The sequence below is a fragment of the Miniopterus natalensis genome, chromosome 1, assembly GCF_054644295.1.
Source record: "Miniopterus natalensis isolate mMinNat1 chromosome 1, mMinNat1.hap1, whole genome shotgun sequence".
NCBI classification, from domain to species: domain Eukaryota; kingdom Metazoa; phylum Chordata; class Mammalia; order Chiroptera; family Miniopteridae; genus Miniopterus; species Miniopterus natalensis.
The window spans coordinates 116833910-116853066 of record NC_142081.1 but is presented as its reverse complement, the minus strand read 5'-3'; the positions used below and the strand labels follow the sequence as shown (position 1 = coordinate 116853066).

The following is a 19157-nucleotide window of genomic DNA, read 5'->3' as shown; positions in this document are numbered from 1 at the left end:
AGGGGCACTCAGCAACCACAGCAGTGCTTTGTGGGAGGCCATGGGTTACCCATGAGGGTGCTCCTCAGAGCTGGCATGCAGAGATGGGAGTGAAACACCAAACATCACAAGGAGTTTTGATCGGGCCACCACGGCTGCTGTGAAGGGCCCTGAAGGCGGTTGGCAGGATGAGCCCAAAAGGTATTTCCAGCAGACAGAGTGCCTGCTTGACAGTGAAAATGTCTTTGTGTAAAGGGGTCCAATATCTGGTGATGAAAAAAGATTTGACTTTGAGTGGTCTGCATACAATGCCATATACAGATGATATATCAGAGAATTGTACGCTTGAAATGTATGGAATTTGATTAACCAGTATGACCTCAATGAATTTCATAACAATTTTGAAAAATGTGTTTGTGGGTGGCATTTAAGAAAATGTGAGAGGACCCCTCTAGATTATATTTAACATCATAGGAAATTGAGATGATGGTGGGCAGTAGCCAGAATTTGTTTCTGTTACCTTTGCTCGTTACTCTAGAGAAGACCCTTTCAGAATGACCAAAATGCATATTGAGAACTAAAGTGAGAATAGTTGTGATGAAGAGAAGGGGCCAGGGATTATCAGTAGCTTTCAACATGGCTTTTGGTAGAAAAGCAGACTTTGATAATCGTGAAAACGAGTAGTCAGAGTGGCCTTGCTGGTAGTGATCTTAGCAAAGGGTATGACAGTAAATAATAAATTTGAAACCAATGCAATTACTTTTTGGGGGGAAGTTGCAGAAGCTAAAGTGACTTTGACACCACTGTCATCAGTCTTCCATCTGGTCCCTCAAGGGAAGGATAATTTGTGCTCATGAACACTAGCTCCACCATGGTGGCAGCTGAAGTTTTCTAAAAACCTGCGACTCAGCTGGTGCATCTCTGGTTCTAGTTATAACATCAGAGAATGTGCAGGGAACTGTGTGAGGTGTCATCGATGTGAGCTTCTGGGGAAATGGCGGCAGTGTCTAGATACAGAGCAGCTGTAGAGAATGCTCTTTGAGTATGAACAGAGAAACCCCAGGAGCTATGTTTATAACAGACTGCTTTTGTTTTTGATCTTTGGAAATTGGAAGGCACTATAACCTTGTTTCATGTACATTGGTGTTATCCACCTGCTGTTGTCTCCTATTGGTAGTGATCTCCTTGGAGTCTAAACTGAAAAATTGGTGTCTATCAGCTTTTTCTTAAAACTTTCCAACATCTATGTGTCTTCTTAGAATATGATTTCCCAGGGACATCTGTAATATTTTAAAGAAAATTAAAATTAAAAAGTAAAAAAAAAAGTACAAAAATATATATATATGATTTTCCTTCAAAAAATAAGTTGAACTGAGCAGCTGCTACTCAGAAAATTTGCTGTGCCTGTAAATAGTATGCCATTCAGCCATCTAGCCATTGAAAAACTAAAAAAACAACAAACAAAAAACCAGATGCTGCATGATCTGTAGGGACCATGCTTTGCTTTATGATTAATCTCTATTAACAGGCATGGTGACCATAGGTAGGTGCTATACGTCAAAATTAACATGCAGTTGTGATGAAAATGTAAATGGGACATGGAAACATAGATGAGACTGATGAATGTCAGAGGGATGGAGGAGGGTGGGTGGGTGGAGGGGGAGAGAGTAACCATATATACACAACCCAAGGACATGGACAATGGTTGGGAGAGGGACTGGGGAGGGGGAAGGAACGGGGTGGAATGGGTCATTGGGGAGAAAAAGGGACATCTGTTAATATTTTAAACAATAATAAAACGTAATAAATAAGTAAATAAATAAATAAATAAATAAATAAATAAAAGTGTGTCCAGTTCTGTGAAGTGACAGTTTCTCTCCCCAGTAAGGTTCAGGTGAACAGAAACTTGCATGTGCCCTTTGACATTAGCTCCGTGCACTGGGGGCGGGGAGGGTTCCCCTTTCCCCCTGAGTGTGGCATCTTTGTTTATTTATTTATTTACTAGAGGTGATTCCTTGTTGCCTCAAGACCTGTCCCTCTAAGATAATAGTGGCAGCTCTCAGTGCTCCGTTTGCTGCCATGGCGATGTGCCCGCTCCTGTGTTGGCACATCTCTCCTTTCATGAGCCCCTTCCTGGCACAGGCCTGGTGAGGAAGCCCGCAGGGTCTCAGCTGAGAAACAGCCCCGCAGCTCCTGCCGCCCGCACCGCAGCGGGGCCTGTGCGCAGGGAGGAGCGGGAGCCTCCAGCTGCGCCGCCGGGACTCTGGGGAACGAGCCCGGGCCAGCAGCACAGGGCTCAGGGGGACGTCCCCTGCTCCCCCTTGTCCCGAACTCAAAGTGCTGGGGTGCGGAAGGGCCCCCGCCCTGCGCCCTGGGCGCTGTCTGAGCGTTAGCGCAGCAGCGCAGCGGGGCCTCTGCGGTCTCGTAACTAAGTCAGAGCAGCCTCGGGCTGAGCCGGGCCTGCGGGCGCCCGGGACTGACGCGCCCCGTGTGGGTTTTGTGTTTTCCTTCTTCCTCAGAAATGAGCTGGAGACGCAGTATTTATTTTTACTCCGGTTTCGTCTGCACGTCTCTGCCAGTGTCTATGCCAAATATTATTTTGACCTTCGGTCCCTAGCGAGTGACCACAAATTGCCTAATGAGTTTGCTTGTCTGCGAAAAGAAAGAGCACAGGCCCTGGAGGTAAGGCTGCGGAGTCACAGAGTGGGGTTTCCACCAGACACCAGACACCATCTGTGGGTAACTCAGATTATGTAGGACAATGAAAAGCTTTTTCAACCACCAGGGTGAAGAAGACTTATTAACTCTTTCACATATTTCCAGTATCTTTTATGGCTGATAGGATGAATCCCACATTATAAGAAAATTATCTTTTCTGTGACCATGATTCAGAGTATTTTAAATCAAATTTAATCTTTGATGGTTTTTTTGAAACTTTTTCTTTTTTCTAACCATATTTCAATAATTTCTTAAAATTGAGTCACTAGTCATATCTACAAACATAACCTACTTACCACCTTAACTCACTTTGCAAGTTCATGCCTTTTCTGTATGTGTCACAGTTCAGTCCCGTGAGTTTGTTAGACAAGCTCACCTGAGGGACCTGTATTAATTGTGGAATGTGTGTTTCACATACGCGGTTAGAAAGTACATGGGCTTTTAATGGAAATGGTAAAGTACATGGAACAAAGTCATATTTATGGCTTATGACCTTTGGTGATACAACAAAATTATTCACAACTGAAATGGACACTTTCTGTGGGACTTTGATCCCACTTTAGGAAATGGGGTGTTTCTACCATAATGAAAGTGCAAGTGAAACAGTACCTTGTGGTGCTTCAATCATTAGACCTTTCCTACCTTTCAGGAAAGTACAGCAGAAGCCTGTCTCATTTAAATTTGCTTAGAGCAGATAATAGCTAGTAAAGACTGGGTAGAATTTAAATAGCTGAGTAACACTGATTTTGCCCCCGTGCGTTTATTATATTTAAGGGACCAAGTGCGCAGGCAACAGGTGATAGTGTTGTCAGGAGCCTGTCACGCCTTAGACGCCACTGAGAAAACCCAAACTTTAAAATAAACCCTCCGTCCCCCTTTCCTCTGGCCGTCTAATCACAGCCCCTAAGAGACTCGCCTCAGTGAATTAGCTTAAAGGAGAAGCCCAAGGGCTCGGCAGGGAGCCCGCAGCTGCCCACGGGCAGGAGCTGTCACCCGCCTGAGGAAGCGGCATGTGCGGCTCAGCGGTGGTGCTTTCTGTGCTCAGGCTGCAGCCCTGTGATTTCTAACGTGTCTGTGCTCTCTTTGATTTCTGCTCCTAGGCCATTTCCAGATATTGTGAAAACAAAAACCTGTGCAGGGCGGCTGTAAGAAAATCCCGCAGCTGCGATAACTTTAGTGCTGCGCAGCGGGCCAGTGCCATCTTATCTTAAATGAGGAGCGAGGGGCTGGGACATGGTGAGCCCCTCATGTGCCACGAATGGAGAAATGTCACCGCTCCTGCTCAGACCCAGCTAAGTGATTTCCTTTTAGGGGAGAAATGAGGGGAATTAACATGGTCAGCTTCTCATCTACAGTAACAAGGGCTGTGGAAATACCAAGGTTCCTCTTCCAGCAAGTTTAGTATTTCCTCTTAAAACAAAATGAAAATTTTCAACATCATGAGGAACTTTTTAGCCTAAGCTTAATTCATGAGCCTTAGTATTTTTCATTTCCCTTTTGATTATTTTAATTACTAGAGAATATTACATTTGTTTATTTTTGCTTTCTATTTTTGTTGAAAAGGGAAATGTGTCTCAAGCTTTTTTTAGAGTTCTCGTTAACCACCTACATAACACTGTCTTTTGAGTTTTGATGCTCGTTTAGAAAGCCTAAAGTACCTATTTCTATATACTACAGTTTTAAATGTTGTAATGTTTACTTTGATATTGGGGGGGGGAGGGCCTTTTTGGACATCAGAAATTTTAAAAATATTTTTTGTTGCTCCCTAGTTCAAAATGGGCACTTTTTTCTTTCATTATGTGTTATTTCCTTTCCTCTTGAACTTTTTAGACATTGTTACTGTATAAGAATTATTTTAAAGTAATTTTGATTATGAGTTTTAATTTCAGTTTTTTCAGACTTTGAAGACTTCACTTTTTTTTAAATTGATGTTAGAGAGAGAGGTAAGGAGATGGAGAGAAAAAAATAGCTGTGAGAGAGAAATATCTACCGGTTGCCTCCCTTACAGGCCCGGAGACCAGGGATCAAACCCAAACCGGGTATGTGCCATGATCAGGATCTGAACCTGCGACACTCCAACAACTGAGCCACTTGGCCAAGGGAAAGATTCCTTTTTAAAAGAAATTAAGTAACAACTCCTCTCATTATGAAAATCATATATTCTGTGGCCTTTATCCTTTGAATATTCTTATGTAATTGGCCTAAAAACTGCCAGAATGAACTCGTAAAATGGAGATTTCTGGTGGTACAGTAGCTAGAGGAAAAGAGTGGCTGTTCTCTTTTTCTTTTTAGGAACTATCTTGCTAGCAGGTGGCCTTTGGTAATTGGTAGTTCCAAGGGCTTATATTGAATAAGTGACTTATTCTATGTATAATGCATTCCATCGACTATCATCTCTGGAAATTATTTTTAAAGAAATTAGCCAACTGATTTCTAGAAAGTGAATTCTGACTGTCTGTGATATCCATCTCGCTTTCCCTGTGGGACTGTCTATGATGCCCTATTTCCTCCTTGAGCTAAAATGTGTCTGTGACGTCAGAATCTCCTCTCCTGCTCTGCAGTTACAGTGGCAAATTGTAGGAGCAGCACATTGGCAAGGAAGAAATTATAAAATGAGAACAGTTCAATCACATCTCTTTTTCAGGCTTTTCAAGTATAAGCTTTCAGAAAATTTACCATTTTTAGAGTTGGTAATACAGTAGAAGGAAATGAGTGGGAAATATTCACAAGGATGATAGTAAAAAATGTCATTAATATTGTTTTAAATATTTTCTAGGTTTTACTGGGTTGCATGTAAGTATGTTTAATAGCTCACTAAGATTATCAAACTTTTGGCAGGAATAGCTGAACAAATTAAAATTTCTTTTAAAGATTAGGTGCTTAAAGCCAGTCTGTATTAAAATGTAAGGAAATAGTTAGGTTTTTCTGTAACATTTTTTCTTTGTATCTTGGAATATACTGCGGACTGACTGTAGACTGTGCTGTACATTCCGTCATGATAGGTTCCATGGCCTCGTAATACCTTAACTTTGGTTCTCCAGTAATTGGTGGGCATACTCTATTGAATTCCCCTCCGAAAAATATAGCTTGGTAATTTTCCAATTTACTTCGCCTCATTTTAAAAGTGGATATGAATAATACCATATTTTAAGTTTGTGTTTTATAATCGTATAAATTTGAAAGGTTTGTTCGCTGAAAATTTGAGAATTTACCTTACATGTTGACAAATGAAATGAACTTACATTGAATTTTTATTCCAGGTAACAATCTATTTGACCTCTTTTTCCCTCTCTCCCAGCTTTGTTCTTTTTCTCATGTTTTCTTTGTTCCAGCATCCTGCCTGCTAATCTTTTTATTTAGGTTCCCTCCTTTCTCTAAATTACTATATTTATGTCAACTTTTGTATGCCAGTAAAATTATTTAATTAATCAGGCACAGAAAAACTAGTATAACTTGGGAAAGGGTAGATAGAATTTTTATTTGATCCTGAAGTTTTCCCCATTGTGAATACTGCATTCTGCACAAACACTCATTCCATTGGCTTGCGTGCTGTGTATGGTTTTGGCTTCCAGTAATGCACTTGTTTGCAGTAATGAATCCTCAAGTTCAATTTCAGATTGTTTCCCACACAAAATTAAAACTAGACTTTAAAAGTCTAGAGTACTGTGACCTTTTAAATTGTAAATCAAAAAATTTTTAATTTTTAATGCTTACTGAATCATTTTCTTTCCCTAGTGAGAGTTAATATTTGAAAGTACTAAGATTTGCTTTACAAATGTATATAAACATGTATGAAATTGTTCGTGGTGATAAATTGGAGTAGGTATTTTGATTCATCGTTAAAGATTAACTTTGGGAGCCAGCACTCTCTGGGTTGAAATCTCAGCTCTATTCATTGCTGTGTGCACTTGACAGGATTCTTCTCTGTGCCTCAGTTTCCTCTTGTGCAGAATGAGGACTGACAGGGTTGTTATGAGGATTAAGTGAGGTGAGACCTGTAGAGCACTTGGGAAGGGGCCTGGCACTTAGAGAAGTGCTAACTAAGCATTACCTTTGACTTAAATGCTCTTTGACTTACTTGGATTTTTTTCAAATTTACAATTGTACCATATTAATAAACATAATCTAAATAAGTTACTGAAAAGGTCTCAAAAGTTATATGAATTAGTGAGGAAAGAAAGCTGTTGTTGAACCCATGTAGTTTCGAAGCACTGTGCCCTTTTATACACATTTGTTGAATAAGCATTAAACCTAAAGATTTTATATTACAAAGAGAAACTATAGGTATAATGATTTTACTTGGATCTATGGCTTGAAAGATTATTTAAAATGCAGGACACATTACAATAATGTGTGAAGCACCATGACTGCCAGTATTTTCTCATATTTTAAAAATTTTCATAGCATAACTGAATTGACAAGAAGTGTTTGTTATTAAATCGCCCTGCAACACTCTCAGTATTCTATTCATATAATTATAATCCTTGTAAGTAAGATGTTGAAATATAAATTTATATTATAATAAAATTGAAAGTAAAGTGAAGATTTTAAGGGAATAAGAAAAGAGGGAAAATTTTGATTGCTTAAAAGTGTTTGCAGCCTGCTGTGTGTATCTTGTGTCACTTATTTGCCAGGTGTGGTGCTAAAAAGTGTCCTTTATATATATCTGACTTGGCTGTGGAAGAGCTTGTCTTTCAGTGATTTCATGGAATAATTTACTAAGTAATATTGAAACCCTGAAAATACTTACCTTGTGGACACATTGCCATTTAAATCTCTTCATACTGGGGAAAGGTGTTTACATTTATATGCCTGAGTTTTAATCTGTTTTCAAATTAAAAAAATAATTTGTAAATGTGTACTTAAATCATTTAAATTCCTAAATTAACTATCAAACTACACTTTGTATAACATTAAAAGCTTTTTCATCATTACAGTGAAAAATAGTTTTAGCTTAATGTTTCTCTGTCCTGAGTGAGTGTAAAGGTTTCTAGTGGACGTGACATTAGGTTGTAGAGAGTCGGAAAACAGATCCTGTTGCCCTTTTCAATGCCATGGTAATGAATTTGGATTTTATATTAGCTGTAGTGAGGAGCTCTTGAAAGATTAGGCAGAGAAGAAAGAAGATCACTTAATATTATTTGACATGTAATTATCAAAATGTGATTAAAGGTAAAAAAATAAAGTCCATATTATTTTATGCATAACAACTTCTGAAATGTGATTGGTAAACACAGAGGTGCTAGATGTTAGCAATTTGGGGAAAATGTTGTAGGCTTTTAAACTGAACAGTTACTGTTTATTGAGGACCTGTTTCCATGAAGCAATCAGGTATGTTCTTTACACATATCTTCACAGAAATTTTCTTGAAAGGATGGCATTATTTTCCCTCTTTTATAGTGGAGAAAATTTTAAACACAAGGAAAAATGAACTAGCATCACAGAGTTAGGATTCAAAACCATGTCTGCTTGGCTTCATTTTCCCAAGGTGTTTTCCATTATGGCTCTTTTCAGGGGAGAGGCGAGAGGGGGAAGGCTGAAAATTAGGAAAGGAAAGCAATCTTCTAATCCACTGAGGGGCTGGGCTGCACAGCCTGACTTCTGTCTTCCATGGGCTCATTTGTGGTAGTTCCTTAAGCGTGTTGACATCCCAGAGACCCGGCCTACACATGGAAGATTTGATCGAGGCCTTGGAAGGTGCAGGGGCCCAGGATACATCTTTTTCTTAGGAAATTCAGATCTGGTTTTTCTTTCTAGATCTGAAATCAGTTTTCAGTAATTCCAGCCTGCTTTGCAAACTCATATCCCTAAGCCCACTCAGTTATGAATAATTACTGTGCAAAATGTTTTGAAAGAATCTGCTCCACATTTTACCATTGTTTTGGCCATAAGAGCAGCTGGCATGGTGGGGAGACCTGTGTAACAGAATATGGGGAGCGCTGGCTTACAAGCCCATGAGCAGAACTGAGGGAAAAACTGAAATTCCTGTAGTTCAAGAAATAAAAAGCGAGCAAGGGGGGGGTCGGGCACATCAAAGCAGCTGATGCCACCAGAAGGGAAGCACCCAACTCACCTTCACTTGCATTCGCGCTTTTATTCAGATACTTGGACACGATGAGCAGGAAATTACACCAACCTGAGCTCCCAGCAGGAGCAGCGGCCACTGTGGATGGACAGAGAGGACAGACGACAGCGGGACACACAGGGAGGAAACAGTCTTCGTAGAAAAACTGAAGAGGTGAGAGGGACATTTCAAGTGTGTGTGTGTGTGTGTGTGTGTGTGTGTGTGTGTGTGTGTGTGTGTGTGTGTGTGGAAAACTGAAGAGGTGAGAGGGACATTTCAAGTGTGTGTGTGTGTGTGTGTGTATTATCCACACTCAGGATATTTTTTCCATTACTTTTCAGAGTGGAAGGGGGTGGGGTGGGGGGAGAGAGAGAGAAACAGAAACATGGATGTGAGAGAGACACACTGACTGGTTGCCTCCCACACCAGCCCCGACTGGGGCCGGGGATCAAGCCTGCACCCGAGCTGCATGTCCTTGGCTGGAATTGAACCCGGGACCCTTTAGTAGGCAGGCCAAGGCTGAGGCAAACTGGCCAGAGTGATACATTTAAAATATAAAGAGAAAAATTGTGAGCAGTATTTAATTTTAGCTGTCTATCATAGTTCTTGATGTCATTTCAGGTGTAAATAATTTACCCACATGAATCTTTCTTCACAGCTATAATATACAAGTTGTTACATAAAATACTGAGACTCATACCACAAACTGTATGTATGAGCCAGTGTCTGCTCTTAAGGAGACGATTGTGAAAGTTATAGACACCATTTAACCCCCACAGCCCTCAGTGTGAGGTGGAGACTTTTTCAGTTTAGGTTTAGTAAAAATCACCCTGCCAGAGAGAACCAGGCTGCACCCCCAGTCGGAGGGCAGGAGGGAGCCGCCCGTCCGAAAGCCAGGGCGACTCATTACCCGGGACCTGGCTTCTGTCGGGCTCCTGACTTGCTCTGACCTGCTTGGTGGTGGAAACACTGCAGAGGCTTCTTGTAAACACCAGTGACAGTGACACTGTGCTCTCTAGGGATGGACGGCACGAGATGCTGCTTCTGGCAAAGGCCACAGAAGATGCTGAAGGAGAAGCTGGGACAGAGGGACAGCGGCGCAGAAGCGGAGGAGAGGGCGCCGAGAAGGTAGGTTTCCCTTCGCCTCTGATCTCGGCTGTTAGAGAAGCTTCTGCTGGTTTTGATTTTTGAAAGTACACTACACAGGACGACGACGGATCAGCTTCCCCAAAGATCTGCGTTATACGAAGCTGAAAGTTAGGGAAATTTTTACCATAGATCTGTCATTATTATATTTTGACTATAATATAAAAAGTATTGCACTATTATTTGATGAAACTGCTTTTGAATTTTTCTCACACCATAAACTATACTTCCAATCCCTATCGAAAAATAAATTATATAAATGATTTTTTCTTACAATCAGAATTTCTTGGGAAAAGTTCTCAATTGTTACCACCAGTTAATTTTGGAGTAGGTGCTTTTAATTTTCAATAATATATAATATTTTATGATTTAGAGTCTCAATCTGTTTTTTTGTTTTTGTTTTTTTATAAAATATATTTGTATTGATTTCAGAAAGAGGAAAAAGAGGGAGAGAGAAATAGAAACATCAATGATGAGAGAGTCATTGATCGGCTGCCTCCTGCAGGCCCCTTACTTGGGATCGTGGCTGCAACACAGGCATGTGCCCTGAAGGAGAAGGAACCCCGATCTCATGGATCCTAGGTCGATGCTCAACCGCTGAGCCACCCCGGCCATGCTAGAGTCTAAATCTGTTTAAGAGAAAAATAGCTTGTAATTCCAGTGCCACCCTATTAACTTACTGGTATACACACACACACACACACACACACACACACACACACACACACAACATTTCTCTGAATGTTCATGTATTCCAATAAATAAGCTCATGTTGTAATGCCTCAGAGGCTGTTTCATAGATTGTTTTTTTTCAGTCCTCACCTGAGGATATTTTTTCCATTCCTTTTGAGAGAGCGTGGAAGGAGAGAGAGAGAGGAAGAAACATTGATGTTGGAGAGACACATTGATCGGTTGCCTCCCACACACACCCCGACAGGGCCAGGGACTGAGCCTCACCCAAGGAACGTGCCCTTGGCCGGAATCGAACCCGGAACCCTTCAGTCCTTGAGCCAGTGCTCTGACCACTGAACCAAACTGTCTAGGGCTGTTCTTTTTTTAAGTTGTTATACCTAATCTAAGCCCTTTAACATAGACATATGAATTTTCGAATCGGCTTCTCAATTTCTAACAGGAAATCTTCCCAACAGTTTCACTGGAAATGTGTTGACTCAGTAGATTAGTTTGGAATCAGTTGATCTCTGGATAATACTGAATTTTCCAACTCATCAACCAAATATGTCTCTCCATTTATTTAGGTATCCTTAACTTTTCTTATCGATGTTATGAGTTTGTAGTGTACAAGTCTTATACATCTTTTTGATGCAATCATCCCTAGGTATTTCATAATTTTCACTATTATTATTTGTATTTTTTCCAAATTAGATGTTATAGAAAACCAATATTATATTCACCTTATATTCTGGGTTATTAGAAATATTTATTTAGTTCTAGTAGTCTTTTTTTTCAGATAACAATTGATATTCTACACAAGTGATCATATTGTCTGTAAAGAGGTAGTTTTATTTTTTCTTTTCAAATTCTCATCTTTTTTGTATTTCTTTTCTTGCCTGATAGCGTGGACTAGAACCTCCAGTATAGTGTAGAATAGAATCTGTGATAATAAACATTATCAAATACGTCTTTGTCCCTCCTTTCTACAGACATATTAGGCTGCTTGATGCTGTCCCCCATCTCCCTGAGACTCTCTTCCTTTTGTAATTTTTTACTCTTTCTCTTTTTCTTTTTGATGGTTTCTGTTCCTCAACAAACATTAATTAATTTCTTCTTTTGAATTGTCTACTAGGCTGTTAATGTATCCATTGTATTACTGTCTCACACATTTAAAAATTTATTTAGGTCCTTTTTATATCTTTTATGTCTCTTCTTTGACTTGCGAATATGTGGGATATGAATATGTTATCTAAGTTAATGTTCTTTAATTCTAACATTTGTGTCATTTCTGGGTCATTTTTTATCAATTTACTCATTTTATGGGTCATATTTCCCTGCTTTTTGATATGCTTAGTAGCCTGATTGGCTGCCAGATACCATGAATTTTACTTTTTGGGTGCTGAGTATTTTTATGTTCTTATAAATGTCTTTAGCTTTTCCCTTGCATGTAGATAATTTATTTAGAAACAGTTTGATTGTTATAGGTCTTTTTAAAACCTGTTAGATGGAGCCAGAACTATGTTCAGTCTGGGGCTCCTTATTGCCAGTCCTGAGGCAAGGCCCATTTACTGCTCTGCCCAGCGCACTGTGAGTGGCATTTCCCAGAGTGGCTGTTGAGAATGGACATGATAGGTGGGGGAGGGGCGCTGTTCTCCCTGATCCTCTCGGATGGTCCTGTCCGTGGCCTTGGGTAGTTTTTTTCACACGCATGCACTGATCCATTCTCTTGCTGAGTACACTGGGGATCCCTCTGAGGAGTTCTGGGGTTCTTGCTCTGTGCAATTACATCCTTTCTGGTGCATCGAAGATCAGTATTAGTCCAGAGATTCACAGACAGAAGTCACATTTCATGTATTATATTATGTTTACTCAGAAATCCTCCGGTTGAAGATGATTTAGAAATTCCCTTGGCTTCCCAGGACAGCTGTGGATTAAGAGACCCTTTCTCATCTGAAACTGGACTAGTTCCCCAAATATGTGCAGTGAAGTAAATTGTGTTACTACATGTTAAATATATGTATTCATCAAGTTTGACCGTAATTGGGATTTATCCCTTACTTACTGCTCTCCCAAATTTGTACTCAGAGTAACCTTACAAGTCACAAGACAGGAAATACTGGTCATTTCCAATGTACTCTCATATTATAAATATTTGTTTTGCATTTCTAAGTAGTAATTTGATGTTAACCAATATATTTTCTTTAATGTTTTAGAAACAACCCCTTTTAGAAAAGAATGAACTCTCACAAGAAAATGGCTTCAAAAGAGAAGAGATGGGACAATATACATCTGATGACAGAGGACAAGATGGAAGAAGACATTGTGAACCCAAGAACATGAAGAGTTGATGTGATTCTGTACAAACTGTTTTCCATGTATTTACATTATATTCTTTTGTAAAACTTTACTTACACTTGCTGTACTTGCTTTGTACCAGGCACTGCTCTAAGCATTTTTCTATTTCAATTGAAGGTGATAAGCAGACATATATGCAAAACACAAACAACGGTTCTTGCCAAGTGTTTCTGTGGACAGGCCTGCCGGTACTGCAGTTCTAGGCAATTTCTCTGTACTTAAAATAATGCATTTTTTGCTACTGAAACTTGAAAAAGTTGTGTGTAAGATAATGGCTATTATATATCACTATAGTTTTCTGCTGTGTTGCCAGCCAGAGAGAATAATAGACAGAAGCAGAGAAAAACAAAGGGAAGAAGGGAGGAGGGGGAGGGTCCCAGGAGGGAGGGAGGGAGGAGGGGGAGGGAGGGAGGGAGGAGGGGGTAGGAGGGAGGAGGGGGTGGGAGGGAGGGAGGAGGGGGTAGGAGGGAGGAGGGGGAGGAAGGGAGGAGGGGGAGGGAGGGAGGAGGGGAGAAAGAATGGAAGGAAAAAAGAAGGAAATGAAAGTTTCAAGGAGGAACATCAGGTCAGGACTTTGCTATGCCTGATCTCTACCAGCTTCCTTTTATTTATAATATTATAAAATATAGGGGATTTTGTCAAGTAAATTTAATTAATAATATTAATTAAAATTTCATGGCCTGAATGCAAAAAATGTAGACGTGTCTTAATTATCTGTGACGATGTGGTTTCTGGAAGAACATGATCACCCTCCCTGCGGCTGCCATCAGAGCGTCCCCTCAGTCCCCTCTGTCCCACTGACCCTGTGTCAGGTGAGAGCCTGCCGGGGCCACTCCAGCCAATTACTGACTCCCCTCCACTGGCTCTTAATTTAACCCTCAGATCCATTTTGTAAACTGCTACCTATTGATACTTTTTTAAACTCTCTTCAAATTCTTTCTTTTCCTGACCTCAAAACTTAAAGATCCCCATGACTTTCAAATGAAGCTGAGACGTCTTAGGCCGCCATTCATCATGGTCACCGCCATCTAGAGTCCACACCAAACCTAACTTTCACTTTATTTCACACATTTCCTTGGAGGCAGCTCTGATCTAATCATTATACAGTCAGGCTCTTGAGCCAAACTGCTGGAGTCCAAGTCCTGCTTTACCATTTTCTAACCAGGTAAATAGCTTGGACAAATACCTCTCCAAGCCAGTTTCCTCCTAAATAATTCCCATAAAGTGTTTAAAAGATCTAGCCTTAGGGAGCAGTCAATTTATTTCATTGTCCAATCAAAGGAGACTACTGACCATTCCTCAAACACAAATTACCTTTCATAGTTTCTGTGCCTCTTTTCCAGTTTTCTCAGCCTGGACTGACGTGCTCACCGACCATCTCTCCAGTCCTACAATTCTTTAAGCTCCGCTGTGAATGAAACTCCAGAAAGTCTTTGGTAATAAACCGAATCGGAACACCCCTCTCCTCTGAGTCCCTATAGAACTTTGCATCATTCTTTTTTATTTTTTATATATTCAAAGCCCGCTGTCCTTTTACTTATTTATTTTGATTGATCCTAGAGAGAGGAAGGGAGGGAAGAAGAGAGAAACATCAATCAGTGGCCTCCAGTATTTGCCCCGATTGGGGATGGAACCCACAACCCAGGTTTGTGCCCTGAGCAGGAATCAAACCCGCCGCCTTCTGATGTGCAGGGCGACACTCCGACCAGCTGAGCCACACCAGCCAGGCCTGCTCTGTGTCATTCCTGACACACTCCCACCCTTCCCGTGGCCTGAGTCGCCCGCAGTGCTGTGGCCTCTGTCCTCGGGGCGCCTGGTGCCGTGGGAATCGGGGTCAGTGTAGACTGAGGCGGGTTTGCTGAGTGAACTGCCTCGGGCTGCTCAGCCCCGAGGGGTGACAGCAGGGTCAGGCTCGGGAGGCCCGTCAGTGCCTGGACATGCCTTACTCTTGTCAACTTTGTCACTTAATAGGAAAAAGTTCCACCAGACATTTTAAACACCTGTTACCTCAAATCCCCTTTTGAAGAAGGAGAATATAAATTAACATATGATGGAGGTGACAGAGGCTCAGAGCACTTGCTTCACAAGTGAAATGAAGTTGTCCCCGTGCAGGGAGGCTGTCATCCTCCACACAGCAGACGGCTTCAGAGGGACCGGAGAGAATGGGACAGGAGGGGACACCGTGCGAATCTGCCCAGGGGGGACGATCGCGCCCCGTGTCCTGTCTCCTTCGGCTCAATGTAATGCACAGGGACCCGCAGTGACCGACAGCCATCAGCTCTGTGCGGTGAGCGGTGCGGCTCATGCCCGCGGAGCGGGACAGACACACGGACAACAAATCTCACCGCGCCGGTCACGTCATGTTTAAATTACGGAACCTTCACTCTGCAGGAGCCACATAAATCCATTTGTAAAGAATTAAATACAAAATCCTCTGTAGTGAAAACTGAGAGCTGTACAACTAATGGAAATGACAATAAAGAACAATAAAGAACTCTGCTACGTCAACATCAGGGAAAAGAGTCTGGAAGTCAGATGAAAGAACATGTGAAGGGACATTTTTAAAAATCCTGGTATATAAGTAGAAGTCTGGAGGTGCTGTGGGAAATTGAAACAGTGCTATTAGCTCTGAGTAACGTTCTTTTTTTCTTTTATAAAATATTATTGAGGTTTAAATTGGTAAAATTAAATACCTTGTAGAATTCAAATATTCATTTTTTATTATTTGTTTTAATATGAATTTTTCACATTAAATATCACTTATATCTTAGAGTCACAGATTTTCAAGCACTTTTAACCACAGAAATGCTTTGAACAATGGTAAATTTAGCAATGTTACAATAGGAATTATATAAAAGCCCGTATTACAAGCCACCTTTCTTTTACTACATTACATGCGTTTGGGGTAGGGAAGTTCTGAAACGAATTTCGTTTTACTTTTTTGGTTTCTAGGGAAGCACTTAGTCTCTCAGTTGCATAACCCCTCACTACAGTAGATTATATAATCACATGATGTGAAAAAATCATGAGATTCTTTTACACATTTCCAGATTTCCAGTCAGGGTTTTGTCAATTCCTTTTTTAGTAAACACTAGAAAAGAAAATAATTTTTAATAGTGTCAGAAATATCCATTGAATAGTCTAGATATGCTCCTCAAACAATCACATTGCAAACATATTTGGGAATTGCTTAATGCTACACTTCTATGTTATGTTTTGGATAAGCTGGAGTGCATGTTTAGTTATTAATAAAACATATCAGGTAATAAGTGCATTGTTCTCATGACTATCATAGCACCATAATCAATATAGTTTGCTCATTTACACAAAATGAATTAATTTATTATTGCATTTCACAGAAAGTAAGATGATTAATATTTTTTGGTTTTTGTTTTTTAACCATAAGTTTAATTTTATTTTTGTTTAAAATACTACAGATGTCCCTTTTTCTCCCCAATGACCCTTCCCACCCCTCCTTTCCCCTCCCCAGGCCCTCTCCCCCTCCACCCACCCGCCCTCCTCCATCCCTCTGACATTCGTCAGTCTCCTCTATGCTTCCATGTCATTGAATCTATGCTCTTCATCAGTTTATTAAGTTCTTTAGATTCCACGTGTAAGCGAGATCAAGATGATTCATATTTAAACAAAATGAATTTTTATATAAGAACAAAAGGTCGTTGTCTATCCTCAATGTCAATCATTTTACAGGTACAGGTCATGTTTGAAAACCCTTTTCTAATGAATTCCTAGTGGATAAGCGGAGGCAGCCCGTTCCCAGACCCTGTAACAATTCCCTGATCAGCGTGAGATGTGTGAGCAGCAGGTCCTCACCCAGCTCGTCAAATGTTCCATGAATTGGGCACCATCTGACTGGAGAATACGACCTGTTATACAACAATTGTTTTTAAATGGTGACTTTTAAAATCTATGAATTCACTCAAAAGACATTACAAGATACCTATTCTGGAACTTTTTCTAATGTGAGAAATAGAAAATAACTGTTAATATATGTGTTTTTATCAAACCGAAACATTAATTCAAACAAATGATATTATTCCATTATGACTGGGACTAGAAAAACAACAGTAAAATATGTACAAAAACCTATATGTCACAAATGCAGGTGAAAGTAGATCCTTTTACAAAGAGTATTTACAGAGACTTTTTATAACGCTGCATATGAAACGCACGGAACAGCCGCGCTGGCCGCACGCTCCGCGCCTTCGGGGTTCGCCCCGAGCGCCCGCTTCTCTGCCCCGCGGGGCGGGCGGCGGCGCCCGGGCCACTCGCGCCTCCGGGGCGAGGTTCAGGGTCAGCGCCCCGAGGTGGCGGCGCGGGGGAGGGAGGGGGCCCCTGGGGGGTAAACTTGACTGTCCCCTTCCCCCGCAGCCGCTGCTGACCCAGCGCCAGGCCGGGCGGAGGCGGGCTCAGGGGCCAGGGGGCGCAGAGGTCTTGAAATGGAATCGAGGGAACCGGGGACCCCGAAAACGGAAACGCAGGGCGACCGGAGAAGCGTTTGAAAAGCTCCTTCCAGACCCCCTGGTCCTGCTTCTGGAGCATCTGTGGGAGCAGAAGCCCCCGAGCCCTAGGACTCTGCAAAGCCTCGGAAGGACACGCCACCTCCCCCAGCAGGGCGCAGAGGTTCCCTGGGTGGGGTGAGCTCATTGTGAAGCACAAATACACAAAAGCGCACAGAAACGGGGGGAAGCTCCTTCGGGGGTCGGGCCCTGGGCATCCACCTCCCCGGGAGCTGGTGGGGAGCGAGGGCACCCGGCGGCACAGCTCGCCCGGGCTGCTTCGAGCTGACCAAGGAGCAGATGGATCGATGCTGAGCCCAGGTGGTGGCCGAGCTGTTGTTTTAAAGGGTAGTTTCCTGTCACTCCTGCCCCATTGTTTGTCCCTTAGGAGCCAAATGACTAACTGTGAGCCCAGAGCACCTGCGGCATCAGGCCTCTGCTCCGGCTGGCAGCCTGCAGGCGAGTGGGCACCAGGGGCACAGCTGGCCATCCAGGCAGCACAGCTCTCCTTGGCGAAGAAATAAAAGTTAAAAAAAAAGAAACACATAGAACAAAAGTGAAGGAAAAGGAATCCAAATACAAGGCGAAATGAGCTTTGGGAGAATGTTTCCTTGTAACTGGGGACCAGCCACTGTAGTATTACCCAGGATAAAGGACATAAGAGACCATGAAAAAGTGGGAACTTCTTTACTTGGAGCTACATTTGCCACCACCATGGTGTAAGAGTAGTAAGATATTGGATGAAGCCGCCTGACATGTTGGGGCGGTAGAAACAAAAAGATGAATTGGTATCACAAAATTTATACTGAAATTTATTCCATAAGCACATCCCCATGGTAAAGTAAGAATGAACATCAACTCTTAGTTCACATAATACACAAAAACTCATTCCAAATGCATCATAGATCTAAATGTAAAAGCTACAACTATAAAATTTCTGGAAAAAATTATCAGATAAATTCTTTGCCATTTAGTGTAAGAATAGATCTCTTTGGAAATAGGCAAAATATTTTAATGGACACTTTACAAAAAAAAAAAAATCCTGGGTGGTCAATAAGCACATGATAAGATGCTCAGCAAATAACTAGGTTAAAGGTGATGGTCCACCTACACGATGGGATACAACTACAATGAACAGAAAGTGAATAGCTGACACATGCGGCACCGTGGATGAATCTAAAAATAATGTTCCTCTGTGAACTGAAATGGACATTAAAAGGTGTATATTACATGATTCCACTTATATAAAATTCCAGAAAATTAAAACATAGAGTGACAAGGGGCAGATCACCGCTTGTCTGCAGCCAGGGGCAGGTGAAGGGATGGGCCACAAAGGTGCATAAGGAATCTTTCTGCCATGTTGGATTTGGTCTTTTTCTTAATTGTGGTAATGATCCCACAAGTATATTATTGCTCAGAATTCACAGAATCATATACTTTCAGGCCGGCCGGGCGTGGCTCAGCGGCTGAGCATTGACCTAGGATCCAGGAGATCGAAGTTCGATTCCCGGTCAGGGCACATGCCCGGGGCTGGGGGCTCGATCCCCAGTCGGGGTGAGCAGGAGGCACCCAATCAATGACTCTCATCATTGGTGTTACTATCTTTTGCTCCCTCTCCTTTCCTCTCCCTGAAATCAATAAGGATATATTAAAAAAAAATGAATCATATACTTTCAGTGGATTATATGCACAAATTGTAACAAGAA

At 41.6% G+C, this 19157-nt stretch overlaps 1 protein-coding gene across 2 annotated transcripts in view; it reads left to right on the top strand.

The window, feature by feature from the left end:
* Positions 1–12986, top strand: part of LOC107537251 (cyclin-Y-like protein 1) — a 33648-nt gene extending 20662 nt beyond the window's left edge. The window contains exons 7-9 of one of the 2 annotated variants that reach the window (XR_015715759.1): positions 8799–8935; positions 9781–9889; positions 12793–12986. Coding sequence is in view for 1 of the 2 variants with exons in the window: in XM_087825209.1 (XP_087681335.1) it covers positions 2499–2661; positions 3798–3908 (274 nt within the window). In the remaining variant the exon portion in view is untranslated. Of the gene's footprint in view, positions 1–2498; positions 2662–3797; positions 8776–8798; positions 8936–9780; positions 9890–12792 lie in introns of those variants that run through there. The other variant, XM_087825209.1, reaches the window with a different exon arrangement.
* Positions 12987–19157: the final 6171 nt, after the last annotated feature.